At 42.8% G+C, this 14,804-nt stretch overlaps 1 protein-coding gene across 1 annotated transcript; it reads right to left on the reverse strand.

Moving 5' to 3' along the window:
- Positions 1-6,684: 6,684 nt before the first annotated feature.
- LOC138957123 (uncharacterized) lies at positions 6,685-13,349 on the reverse strand. The gene is made up of 2 exons (XM_070328288.1): positions 9,681-13,349; positions 6,685-6,693 (listed from the first exon to the last, which is right to left on the reverse strand). Exons 1-2 carry the CDS (start codon positions 13,347-13,349, stop codon positions 6,685-6,687), a joined length of 3,678 nt encoding a protein of 1,225 aa, XP_070184389.1.
- Positions 13,350-14,804: the final 1,455 nt, after the last annotated feature.

Consider the following 14,804-nt stretch of genomic DNA (forward strand, 5'->3'; position numbering starts at 1 on the left):
GTGTAGGTTGGTTAATTGAGTGTTAGTAATTTGGTAAACCAGGCTAGTTTTGAATACCTTTTCCTGTTAACCTTAGAAAATAGATTTAAAACAATTTCTATGCTAATTATTTTATGTGTGTGTGGTTTTTTTTCAAAATGGATGTAGCTATTTGCCTAGCCTACTTGTTGAGTGAATGTCAATGAAACTCAATGTTTAATCTTCTTGGTTGCTAGGTGTTTGCTTCGTTTCTACCGCCTCACATTCTTCAGAGTTCTGTTCAAAATTGGCAGAATGTACCTCGAAATTTAACACTCTCATCAATGTACGCTTAAAAAGAAGGAAGGTTTATAATTCAATATCCTGTTGTAGATTTCAATTCTTCAGGGATTTTGCTCCCTATGGGTTGATGTTGTGTCGTATCGCCAATTATGTTCCTGGTCCGAAGTCCGTGTAACTTAAGAGCCATTGTTCTAAACATCGCCGATCACAGCCTACAGAGAGTTTTAAAGCGTCTGAAGCAAAATCAGGACACACTGTGGGGAACACAGTATCTTTACGTCAGTCACAAATAACTTTGTTTTTTGTTTTGCTTTAAGATATATGACATACTTAAGCGTATATATGTATAATTGTGCGTGCACAACGATTCCCAAAATACTACTCAAACGGATGTTTAGGAAACTTAACAAATGAATTCGGGAAGACAGGGCCAACACTGATCGCATGTAACAAAGACAGTCCTAGTTGCCTCATTATAGTAATACTAACATTAGACTGTACCTTTTAACAACGGGGATAGAAAACGATTCAGAACTGCAGGTTGAAGGCTGCTTGCTTTGAGAACATGGTCTTGAAACCTTGGAATGTGGGGCGTTAGTGTGTGTGTGTAAGTGCGGATATATGTGTGTGTGTGTGTAAGTGCGGATATGTGTGTGTGTGTGTGTTTGTGGATATATATATATGTGTGTGTGTGTGCGTGTGCGTGTGTGTGCGTGTGTGTGTGTGTGTGTGTGTGTGCGTGTGTGTGTGTGTGTGTGTGTGTATATATATATATATATGTGTGTGAGAGATAAGAGAATGTTTTAACAAAGAAACGATGACACAGTCAACAGACTAGAGACATGAGAGAGACAGGAACATTTCTGGAAATGTAAATTTTAAAAAGTTTTTTTTGCGCCTGTTTTTTTACTGAACTTGGCTGAGCGGGCGAGAGGGGTGCCGCTTACATTGGAGTTTGGATGCAGATTACATGGTTCTTTCTACTAACATCCAGAACATGTTTTGTTTCAGCAGTTCTTATTTGTTGTCAATTTTAACAGGGGCACCTTGATTTTACGAGTTTGGTTGGGGGGGGGGGGGGGGGGGGTCTGTGTTGTAGATAGACATTGTGCAGTAAAGACACTACCTCATGTTTACTCAATCTGTTTTCTGAATAAGATATGTCAATCAATGGCATTTTGAGTCATATAAGTGTTTTTACAATAAACCTCCTAATCAGAAAGATCTGCGTCAAACGCATCTGCCGAGTGTTTAAAAACGGGTAGTGTATAATTTGGAAACGGTCTATGTGTCTGCATGTTAATTTTCTTCTTTTTTTCTTTTTCTTGTTTTTTCTTTATTCTAAGATGCATCTAGCATAGTCCTTTGTGGCTGTTGCTGTTGTAATGTTTGTATGTACTCAAAATAAGTAAAAGCATGTTACAATTTTGTAAAACAAGTTTCAATCTGTCAGTTATGAGTTCAGGTAATGACATACTTGTTATATCAGCAGTCCGCAAGGATGGATCATCATTCTGTCTTTTTATTTTGTTCCAAAATTTGTCTTGTTCTTATTGTTTTCGTGTTCGTTGTGTTCTTCTCCTTTTTGAAGTTTCATACTTTATGTACAAAGGTCTCACGTTGTCGTATACTCGTCATGAGTAATTATCAATAAGAAAACAGAATTCAGAGTACCATGTAACATTATAAAGAGACAGTCGATATGGTTTAGTCAATTCTAGTTTTTAAGTCAATTACAGTCGTATAGTACGTTCCAGTACACAAGGTAGAGGTTATGAATCACACACACACACAACACACACTCACACACACACACACACACACACACACACACACACGCACACACACACATACAAACACACACACACACACACACACACACACACACACATGCAGGTAACAAATAAAACACACCACATCAGAATATTTTGTCACATGAATGTATTTATTATTGTTTAAAATGTATTATTTCCCAGCACTGTAGGTTGAACTCACAGCAATTATATTAGATTTGCCACAGCAACGTCCTTTGGATTGTTAATGGTGGATGCTTCCCATGCGTTTCTCATATCCACACAGGGTAAATATTTTATCAAAGTACAACGATGAAAGTGGCCGCTCATACTAAATTGTTTTCCGAATCAGACACTTCATTGCTTCTTACATAATCAAAGACAATCAAAAGTCGAGTAAATCTTTGGTCTTCTTTTGACATCGAACAAATTATTACTATTTTTGCTATACTTGTTTTGTTTTGCTCACAAAGACACGTCTGCTTTCTGTCACAGACTGCCTGCTGCAGGGTGCACATAGATCAGAGCCGAATCTTAGCTTCTTAAACAAGATTCACACCTAGAACCCTGAATGACTTCATGGGCCATCTTCTTGAAAACAAAGCCCCCCCCCCCCCCCCCCCCTCTCTCTCTCCATCTTTCAGGACGATAACGAGGTTCCCTACAAAGCACGACTTGGAAAAGTAATTGACAAAAGTACACACTGTTTTTAAGCAGTGACCTTGAAGCAAAGGACGATTAGCTGGTTCTCTACAAAGCGTGATTGGGACAAAAGCAAATTAGTCTACAAAACAAAAAAAGTTTGAACAAGCTACATAAGAAACAAAGCGACGATTTTGTATTCTCCAGCAAAAGGAAAATACACACCATTGTCAAGCCATGATTTTGAAGCAAAGCAAAACGACTCATGTCTCTTCGTCAACTGTGCATTTTTCTCTTCAGCCCTGGTTATACTATGATGGTCAACTTGCAAGGTAATATACCCGCTATTGAAGTTAGAAGTAATGTTCAATCATATAGATATTACCTGGTCAGATACCGTACAATGATGGTTAACTTGCATGGAAATTACACCCGCTACTGAAGCTAGAATTAACGTTCAGTCATATAATATATTACCTGGTCAGGTATGATACCGTACAATGATGGTTACATTGCAAGGAAATATACCCGCTACTGAAGTTAGAAGTAACGTTCAGTCATATAATATATTAACTGGTCAGGTATGATACCGTACAATGATGGTTACATTGCAAGGAAATATACCCGCTACTGAAGTTAGAAGTAACGTTCAGTCATATAATATATTAACTGGTCAGGTATGATACCGTACAATGTTGTACATGAACGTAACGTTATTCTTTATTTTGATTTTGATTAGAAAAAGATAAGATGCCAAGACATAAGAATGCGTGGCTCAAGCGAGAATACACAAATATTGAAAGCATTTGATTCTGGATTAGGTTTACACGACAGAAAAAAAAAGCTAAACGAAATCACTCCAGGGATATTTACAAACAACTCTCATCAGTAAAAACTGATGTCCACCAAAGGTCAACCAGTTCCCAGCAGCGTTTCCTTGACAACACGTACAGTTAGAATAACAAAATAAAAGCAGATGATATTTAAGAAATGCAGAGTCAAAAGTAACAACAAGGCAATGACGATCAAGGGGCGTTACAGTCCCCACGCCTTTGTCGGGTAACACATATAGATGATACTTCTTCAACAAGCCTGAATACAAAGAAACATGGCCAAGGTTTTATTACAATTAACCGCTTGGGGTGGGGTGGGTGTGTGGGGAGGTAGGGTGGGGGTGTATGTGGGGAGGTAGGGTGGGGGTTTGTGTGGGGAGGTAGGGTGGGGTGGGTGGGGAGGGGTGTAGCGTTGGGGGGGGGGGGGGTAGGGTGTTTGGGTAGCGGGGGGGGGGGGGGGGGGGGCGGCATTTGGGAAAAACAGGAAACAGATGACAACATAAATGCCTCCTACAATAGTGATGTAAATGTTGACAAATAATACATCCAGGAAAGGTTCATAAAACATTTCCCCCAACTCATTAACAACCATCATACATTTGTCCATGCATAATTTTCTAGTAATTTTGTTTTAGTTGGTTTTAGCTGCTGCTTTTTTGCAACAACAAAATAAGTCATTTACTTTCATAAGTAGGTGTTAGTCTTTGTTTGTGTACAGCTAAACACAAACAAAAGCAAAACACGCCACCAAACCAACAAAACAACTACATGGTACAACCAAAACAATAACAAAACCAATTTAAAACTTATCAACAGACAAGCAATATGCACCTCATCATCATTACCCTGTCTCTTTTACAAAAACAGGTGTCGTACAACTATCCCAAGAAAACCGACACGGTTGGCCTCGTGGTAAGGCGTCCGCCCCGTGATCGGGAGGTCGTGGGTTCGAACCCCGGCCGGGTCATACCTAAGACTTTAATATTGGCAATCTAGTGGCTGCTCCGCCTGGCGTCTGGCATTATGGGGTTAGTGCTAGAACTGGTTGGTCCGGTGTCAGAATAATGTGACTGGGTGAGACATGAAGCCTGTGCTGCGACTTCTGTCTTGTGTGTGGCGCACGTTATATATCAAAAGCAGCACCGCCCTGATATGGCCCTTCGTGGTCGGCTGGGCGTTAAGCAAACAAACAAACAAACTATCCCAAGCATTTATCTTACAACACCAGCAACAGCCCCAAACAACAACAACAACAACAACACAGCAACAACAACAACAACAACACAGCAACAACAACAACAAAATAAGCAAATTCTGAATCTATAGATCTACCTTTAGTGTCACCTCGTTCGCATTGTGCACAACTTTGTTCCACTGTCTTATCTTATATCACACACACACAAAGTTCAGGTCTCTTGACACAAAGGGAAGCAACCACACATGTTCTCTACTGTCTTCCTCGAGGGTACGTGCACGTAGGTTCCCTCCCTTAATTCAACACACGGGAGGATGTGTTTCAAGTGCTCGTCTTTTCACCTTGATTAGAGTTGACAACGTAGTGTTTAATTCCACAGGTAAACATTCGTTAACATGTATATGAAATAATAATGGACTTAAAGTGTTCAAACAATGTTGCTATATCTGCTAACACACAACAAATTGAAGAAAGCACATGTAATACAGAGCTTCATGCTGCAAAAACCTGAACAATTTCAAAAACCTTGTTACGAAATAAAAACATCAATGCGTGTCTACAAAGCTGACAACCCAAGATACACACATAGATAACACATATCTGCAGAAATGTAAAACGTTACAGAAAATAACGGTAACAAGACTCTTTACAAGATTAAATATAAAGCAGTTCCAATTAAGCGTCTTTTGTACAGTGTTATGGATACATTTTACACATCTGAATCAAATTGAACAATTACACACAAAATACTGGTACAATAAAGATGGTGACTTTTCAATGCAGAAATACTTTTCACTTCACAACTGAAATATCTTGGCAACGTCTCCAGCAAATCGCGTGACACCTCAACCACAGTCAGAAGAACAACAGAAAGTTCAGGCACGTGTGCATCAGTCAGGTGTGCATCAGTCAGGTGTGCATCAGTCAGGTGTTATCCAGTCACGTGTTTACTACTAAGATGTTCCCCTCTCAGGTGTTATTCACACACCTACATCACAAACAGCATAACATACAGTCAGAAGATCAACAGAAAGTGTAGTCACGTGTTCACCAGTCAGGTGTCGCACTATCGTGTCAGAAAACACGAACAAGGATTGTGTGTATCTGCATCTCACCTCCCAAAGTTCACACTTGCTTCCGTGGTCGACACCAAATTTAATTATGTGTGTTAAAGGTAAACGGACGAGACGTACATTACTGTTACAGCGATAGTAACAGTTAGTGAATTAGACACATCGTTTTATTCAAAGAATGATATTTGGCAATTATACATGTTCTCTTTTTATTAAAAAAAAGTAAACATCTGTCTGACTTTGGGTGACCATGTAATATATACATTTCAAAATAACGTAAAGACAATGTAAATCCTTTGCACTTTTCATGTACATGTACAGCATCAATTGATTGGGTTTACACACACACAACAACACACATATACATGACTTATTCATAACTTCACTCTCACTATTATGTCCGCCTCCACGACTTATGAACACATTAATACACTTACGTGGGACGGGTGCTAACCTATGGTGAAATGAAATGTAGGAGAGTAAAACAAACCAGTAAAGCACCACGCATTGTGGTCATCACCCCTCACAACTATTGGATGGTTGTTTGTTATGTTGCCTTATAACTAAAACTTGTACTGCTCATAAAAACAAAAACTGGGTAAGTTGCTTTTACATATTATATCCTCTATGTGTTTGAATACAATCACTTTTTTTGAAATAAAGCTCTCTTCCCTACCGAGTGCAACAAGATAATCTGTTCAGTTCGTGGATCAAGACCACATACCCACCTTCCCCCACTAAACACATCCTCCCCCCCCCCCCCCCAATAAAAGGGAAAAATTAACAAATAAAAAACAACAACAAAACAATCACAGATATTAAGTTTCTCTCGTTTACATCATGACAAGTGAAAGGCTGTCAATGAATTTTTTATCAGAGCAAAAACACTAGTCAACCTGTGAAAAAATCACAGTATCTTGACTTGCTGTGGTAAAATGTGTAGGATAAACTGATCTAAGTACCCCCACAGTTCCTCAGTGATATCAGCCGGTAGGGAGGGGTAGAGGTGAGGGCCGGCAACCCATTTATCCTCATCGTCCCACATATGGGACGCACCTTATTCGGAGGCTCTATGTCTCAACTATGCATAGGTCCCAGACTCTGGTATGCTGAATGTATCAAGAGGGTCTACTTGTTTTCAATCAGTTAGTTTGGTTTGCAGACCCCCCTCCGTTTGAGAGAGGAGGCGACCTTTTCTTGCAATTTTGTGGAAAACATGTGATAGTCGCGAATACAAAAAGATAAAAGCTGCCGTTCTTTTATTTTTCATGTTTTGTAAAGAACACTTAATATAACGAAACATAAAGATACAGCAATTATCTAAAATTCTATCTCTCAGAATTGTTAGAAAACAATTGCACGCGAAGTAGTGTATGCATAAAGTACCGTCCCATATATCGAACGATGGGCACAGGAGGGGTGGGGGTTTCACATGCACTAAAACAAGGCTCTAAGCACTTTCTATCTTCCTTGTCTGTCAACGTGCATGGCGATTTAAGCATGTTGGAAGTGGAAGGAACCTTTCAAGAAGCAAACAATTAGTCAGTTTCCGGCGTGCTACAACGGGGTATTGTTTTAGACACAAATACGACTAAGCGTCGATCATTTATTGAGGCATACTTCGCAGGCATGGGGCCCTGCACACACTGCATCGGTGGCAAATCATTGATCCTGTTGCTCCATGCAGTTAGTTCGATTAAATTCGTTCGTTTTCATGAATAGCGGTTTTGGCTTTGTGTGTTTTTGTTGTTGTTGAAATGTTTCCCATTTTCTGGAAATAAGCATTTTAAGAAATGTGATACGTAAGTGAGTTGTTCTTCAGTACTGGTGACAGAAAGGGGGAAAAGGGTCAAAATTCAAATCTGTAGTTTTGTTTGTGAAATATAGCTTTTCATAAAGCAAAAATACTGTAGTATCTGATTTTTGGAATAGCAAATTTGAAAGGATTCTTTAAAAAAAAAACGGCGGAAAACTGTATATACCATGTGAGCCATCGAGGATCCTCCCCGTCTGGGCTTTCGAAACATGGTCTTGTTAAAAGACGTTTTTAAATGGTTAACGGGGAGATACACTCGAAGCACATTTAGGGAAGTTATGTTGCCAAATCAACAAAGATCATTTCACTACACGGATCGATGCACACACTCGAAATAGATGTGACTTTCACATAACCGAAGACTACCTAATAGCAGACTAGCAGACGACAAACAGCGCAATCACTGATCTAAGCCTAAATGTTTAGATCAGTGAGAGCAATCCATTGAAGAACGGTTACTCCACTTATTCGTCTTCAGTTAAGCTTATTTCCCCTGCCATAAGTTTCCTTGCAGATCTGCAGTCGCGTTAGAGTGAAATGAACTAGTGTCTTTCTAGCTTGGCTGGAACTAGTCACTTGCATCACCACTGCACCACTGGCAATCCTGACACTCATTGTACAAATGTGTGGTAGCATTATTAGGCGGGAGAGCACACCCCGGCTCCAACCCCAACATTACCCATGTAAAGATCATGTGTGTCTAATGCAGTATGAGTACATCAACTGCAGACAGCAAAAGATTGGTCAAAATCAGTTTGTCGTCTTGTTGCAAATCTAACATCCCTTCATGACAAAACAATAGGACGAGCTGACCTGACGGACTAAGATGTTAACAAATACCCCATAGCCGTTCGTTCAAGGAGATGGTGATCGACTATTTTCGCCTGTTGTGGATATCAGAGTCCAGGAAATCAGGCCTTTGCTCAGAATCACAGAAGAAGCCAACAAGGCCACTGTAGAGCTGGCAATCCGTCCCGGTATTACAAGAGCCTATCGGTGGGGTGCCTAACGTCCAGGGCCTGGATGCCCGCTTAGCTCCATTCTGGCACTCACCAGGCGAAGAGATCAGATATGATTGGCTCGATCATCTAGCGGAACTCTGGCTAACCAAGCTCTGATGCACGGTGCAAAGATCGAAGACAAAACATCGGCATTTCACATGAAAAGTTGGTGAGTCATGACCAATGTTCTCGCCAGTTCCACTCAAAGCGACATGTGTCTGAAACACTCAGGACACTGATTCTCCTTTTTACATGTGGATACCTGTGTTGGGTGAAATTGAACATGCTGAGCAAGATTTGTTCTGACACTTTTGTTTGCAGATGTTCTACATAAGAGTGCACTGAAGCGTTGTTCATGTTGTTTGCCTCCCAGGTCCGAAATACGCCATTGTAGAAAAACACGTAAAAAACAAAATCACAAACATCTGGTCAAAATCATGCAGGAGAATTGTTTCCGGCTAACAATGATTAATTGTTTTGAAAATAAGAGAAATATGTGGCTCTGTGCACTGTGCACTTCTCGCGTGTCATGATGTAAAACCCCTTCCCTCTCGTGCCCATCGTCCCATACATGGGGCGGGGTATTTTAGCACCTAAAGTAAAATTATCACAGTTGTAATTACAAATTAGTGTTCGATATGCTAATCTGACATAAAAAGCAACATATTTATAGATGTTTAAATGGGTTAATGCATAATTCAAAACACGAACAGAGAGACACCTGACTGTGCTGGGTAGTACAATTGACCATATATTAGTGAACGGAATTTACCTCCGTATAAAACAGGTATTCAAAGTCGATCAATAGCTCCAAACTGTACAGAAACAAATGTACACGATGTGACAAATATCACATGTTTCAGTGGGGTTCATTTGTGATTTAATGGATGGAGACTCCAACACATGGTGGGATAGGGCACGGGGAAAGGGGGGACCTAGCACCTAGAACCTAACCTGATCCCTGCAGAGCGCAGCAAAATAACATAAATTCAACGGAAACCAAACAAAGCAGACATGCCACGGCCAATTCAAGTCGTGTTGTCCATGGGACCTGATCTTTGCTCACAGCACCGTGTAGGACAAGCAGCGTCACCATGCCGTCACAGTGCCGTGCCAACTTTCTGGCCACGTCAAGCGGTGTGCCATACCACCTTGATACAGCGTTCACGTCGGCTCCATGCTGCAGTAGACACTGAGCTGTCTCAGTGTGACCATTTGCACAGGCTGTGTGTAGCGGTGTGCCATACCACTGTGATATAGCGTTCACTTTGGCTCCATGCTGCAGGAGACACTGAGCTGTCTCAGTGTGACCATTCTCACAGGCTGTGTGTAGCGGTGTGCGATATATCTTTAATACATCGTTCACGTCGACTCCATGCTGCAGGAGCCACTGTGCTGTCTCAGTGTGACCATTCTGACAGTCTGTGTATATCTGTGTGCCATGCCACTCTGATATAGCGTTCACGTCGGCTCCATGCTCCAGGAGACACTGAGCTGTCTCAGTGTGACCATTCTCACAGGCTGTGTGTAGCGGTGTATTATTCCACTCTGATACAGCGTTCACTTTGGCTCCATGCTCCAGGAGACACTGAGCTGTCTCAGTGTGACCATTCTCACAGGCTGTGTGTAGCGGTGTATTATTCCACTCTGATACAGCGTTCACGTCGGCTCCATGCTGCAGGAGCCACTGAGCTGTCTCAGTGTGACCTTTCTCACAGGCTGTGTGTAGCGGTGTGATTTCATAATCAGCAGTTGCATCAACCTGAGCACCATGTTCTAACAGACAGACAACGATCTCAATGTTTCCCTTATCAGCAGCTACGTGAAGTGGTGTTGACTGAGACTTGTCCCTTGCATTCACATCGGCTCCTTCGTCAATGAGTTGTCGCGCTACATGTGTTTGACCAACATCACAGGCAATGTGTAGAGGTGTTTTCTTCATGTCATCCACAGCATTCACATGCGCCCCGTGTTGAGTCAGCCAGGTAACGATGTCAGTGCGCCCCATCAGACAGGCAGCGTGCAACAGACTATAATCCATACTGATGTCGTGCTGGTTCACGTCAGCTCCCTGTTGGAGGAGAGTCATCAAGGCGTCAACATCACCACGCACCACTGCCTGGTGAACACGGCCTATCCCCGCTCCTGCTTCTACCAGCTGGGTGATGATGATACCAGGTTTGCTTGCCATGTATGCGCAGTGTAAGGGCGTTCTGCCCTCATCGTCTGTTGCATTCAGGTCAGCTCCATGATGAATCAACCGTCTCAGAGTTTCTGTGTTGCCACTACATGCTGCGTAGTGTAGCGGTGTCCTGCCCCACATATCCCGTGCATTGACATCAGCCCCACTGTCACACAGAAGACGGACGATGTCGGCGCTGGCTGTGGGGGACTCACACAGACACGCCCAGTGAAGGGCTGTCTCTTTCCACTCATTTATTGCATCGATGACGGCGTTGTGTTTCAAGAGCAGCTCAACTGTACGTATAAGACCGGTATGGCAAGCAAAGGACAACGGTGTTTGAGGACCGTCCCACTGTGAAGTTACGCTGACATTGACATCAGCACCAAGGTCAATCAGCAGATCCGCGATGTTTCCCTGTCCCGCTGTACACGCTACTAAAAGATCTGTTCTTCCTGCATCGTCCTTGTCGTGAACACTGCTTCCGTAACACAGGAGTGTCTTCACGGTCACGTCGTTACCGCCACGTATTGCAAAAAACAGATCGAATGCCATTTTGTTTCTGTCTGTCGCCTTGTTCAACTCCTTTCTCCGTCGCTGTGCCAGCTGGTAGGGTGTCAGTCCCTTGTTGTTTGTCTTTGTCAAGGAAGCTCCACTCTTCACGGCCAGTGTGATGGCCTCCAGGTTTCCCTTGTCGGCAGCGATGTGAAGCAGCGTGTTGCCGTCACGGTCTGTCTCGTCCACCTCCCTGTCAGCCAGCAGTCTCAGCGCCAGGTAACAGTCCCCTCTGTCCCTCACCTGCACCGTCACTGAGTCATTTGACAGCGTGACACTGACCAAAGGGGAAGGGTTTGAAATCGGTTTGTTGTCTGACATCTGCACTGTGATCAGGTTCAATGGAATGGGAAGATCTGTGTCACACAGGTAGTACAGCTGTCGCCAAGATTCCTTTGTCCCAGTCATCATTCCGTGAAAGTTTGCATTTTTTCCAACATGTTTTGCAATATATTCGCGTGACAGCAACTTTTTCCCCGTAAAAGCCTGACAGATCTCCGCTGCCAAAAGGCCTTGAAATGACAGTTGCTCTGACTTATGTCCCAATTCATGAGCCAAATGCGGGAAGAGACAACACGCCAGCAGGGTGTCATGCAGTGTATGGTGTAAGTCTTTATCAGCGTTCAATTTATTTATGCACCATTCACTCAGACCGTGACATTTGTTACGGACAGACCAGTAAATCAATGGTAAGTTGTACACTGTGTCCAGGGCCCTCAGCAGGTGGTGTTCACTGTGTTTTTCCTTCTCGCAGTATTTCTCCATTTCAAGCAGAAACTCAGGACACTGCAGAGCGGGGTGTTGGCTGATTTCTTTCAAATTCCCCTTGATGACTTCTTCGTGCAGTCGTTCTACCAGTGATTGACAGTTTTCGAGAACATCTGGGTTTTTACGGGCCTCAGTATCAAAACATTTTGACCCAACCTGTATATCCAAGACTTTGTTCGCTCTCATCAACTGCCCTACTTTCACGATAACACGTACATGCTGCACGAGGAAGGTGACGTCACACACTCTTAGCAGTGTAGGCAAGCGAAACGAGCGACCGAGAGCGAATCCCGCAGCATCATACATAACGCGACTGATAAATCCATGACCCTGACTTGCCAGCACAGAACCGAGCAGAAAATCTTCATACTTTGCCAGATGATCGTCACAATGTCCTTGAAACCCATGCTCCAAGAGTTCAGCCTGCGCTCTCACTTTCCTGTGAAGGAACCGACCCTTACCCAGCATGGTAAGCACAAACACTGCCGCAAAGCTGTCGCCGTGTGTGTCGTGCAGACACATCTGTTTTAACAGCACTGAGTTCGCTTCAGCCGGTGACGTGAAGACAGTCGCGGGGTCCTCTACAGCCTGCCAATGGTCCACCAGGTAACGACAGCACCAGAGAAACGCAGGGCCGCTGGTGTTTGCCTGCACAATTCTCTCCACCAACTCCTGCTGCTGTGAAGGCTGACGGGGAAGCTGCTTCAGGTGAAAATCAAGCAGTGCTCTCTTCACCTCTGTGTCCAGATCATCCGTCATCAGCCTCACCACTGCAGAAGTGTCCAACAGAGGGCTCTGATAGTCAGTCTCCAGTTGTTGCAGCTCGTGCAGCACGTGGGGATACAACGTGACCACCACCCTGCAGTCTCCTGTCTTGATCAGTTCAAGCATGTTGCGCAGAATCTTTGTCCACTCTTCATACTGCTGTCTATTTACACGCACCACGCCCATCAAGTCGTCAATCAAGACAAAGCTCCGCCTCCCTGGCCCAATGTGGGCGTGCCAGTCCTCCAGCTTGGACAGGATGTAGGGCTTGAAGCCTTCCTCTCTGCAGCGTCTCAAGAGGGCGTGTCCCTCAGTGGTCTTGCCAGTTCCTGTGAACCCACACAGGATGACTCGCCCTGTCTCCTGAAGGATGTCCGATGCCTCCTCCAGATCGTCTGTTTGAATGCACTGAGATCTCTCGCTGTCTGCGGTGACGTCAGTGTTTGCTGAAGAAGAAGAAAACATAGCTTCTTTCTTTTCTTTTATATTAGAACAGCAATTAATTCGATGCCGTTGTTTTTAAACGTTGCACATATATTTACGTAACTAAAGAAGTAACTTGACCAGTTAATTTGATTGAAGGTCAATATCCCTGTGGATGATTGGTACTTTTTATTATCACCACCACCAACAACCTGCTATGCTTGGCTAGTCTCATAAATGATTCCAAGACATTATCATTATGACAATAAGTTATTACGGCCCATAGATATTTGCGCTTTTCATTCTAGGTACCTTATTCAACTGTCAGCTTTTGAAGCTTGTTTACCGAAATGCTTGTGGTTGTCCGTGCAACATCAAAACAGGAATCATCTTGTTCCGAGAGTCCCTGTTCTGGGAAGAGCCTTTGTTTGTTGACAGGGCACGGGGGACAACTACACCATAACACGAAATGAACTAACATGACTCGACATTATGGTTGCTTCTTTCTGTCCTTCTTTCTTTGTTCTTTTCTTTCGCTTTAGTACAAACCTGATTCCATTGTTTGAATTACAGAAATGTCTCGAATCTCACGACAAAGTGACAAAATGAAAGAGACATTGCTGTAGGGCCATAGCAAAACCGTAGGCATGATTTGCAGACACGATGTTTGCAGACGGGCAAAGTTACAAAGTGCACACTTGGCGAGCAACATCTTTGCTGCCGACCAAGACAAAGGCGGCTTCTGCTATAAACACGAAACGACTTAGCCACAGGTACGTATATAGGTAATTCCAAAGCAAGTGGTTGTAAAACTTGAACTGAAATATATCCTCGTATATCGACGCCATTCTATCAATAAAAAGAAGGCAGACAGGCAGACAGACGGACATTACCCTGCAGGAAGCTAGCTTCAGCTCCTTGTTGTTGAGAGCAAATGAGATCCAAACCCGTGGAGTTATTTTCGGCTGTATTATTCAAAAATAATCTTTAATGACCAGGAGAAAGTAGACGTTCAGGGACTGACAAAAAACAATAGTCCGTACATGTATGTAAACTAATAAGTTAAAACAAATTGTCGAAAATGCTAGTGAAATTTACAAGAAAAATATCAAGCTAAACTGTGCAAAAATAATATTGCAACAACTTTCATACCCCAACTTAAGCATTCATTTTCTTGTCATTTCATTCAACTTTCCATACCGTTTAAGGCACTCAGCGTTGCGATCAGGCACATTTGTTGATAACAGATTTGTTAACCGCTGCTCAGATTAGGGTATACCCCAAAAATCGATCCAACAAAAACGTAAGGTACCAATTCAAATATCGACAAAAAATCAGAATAACCTCAACTTGACAACTTTTACATACCGGGAGGAAGTCAAATCAATTATCTATCCAGAACTGTTTTGATTAGTTATCTTGCCTTATGCCATCCTGCACTGACTCGGTGGATTGCTTTGAAACTTTTAGTGTCGTTCACATCAACAAAAAGAGCTA

This window comes from Littorina saxatilis, unplaced genomic scaffold (genome assembly GCF_037325665.1).
Source record: "Littorina saxatilis isolate snail1 unplaced genomic scaffold, US_GU_Lsax_2.0 scaffold_295, whole genome shotgun sequence".
NCBI lineage: Eukaryota > Metazoa > Mollusca > Gastropoda > Littorinimorpha > Littorinidae > Littorina > Littorina saxatilis.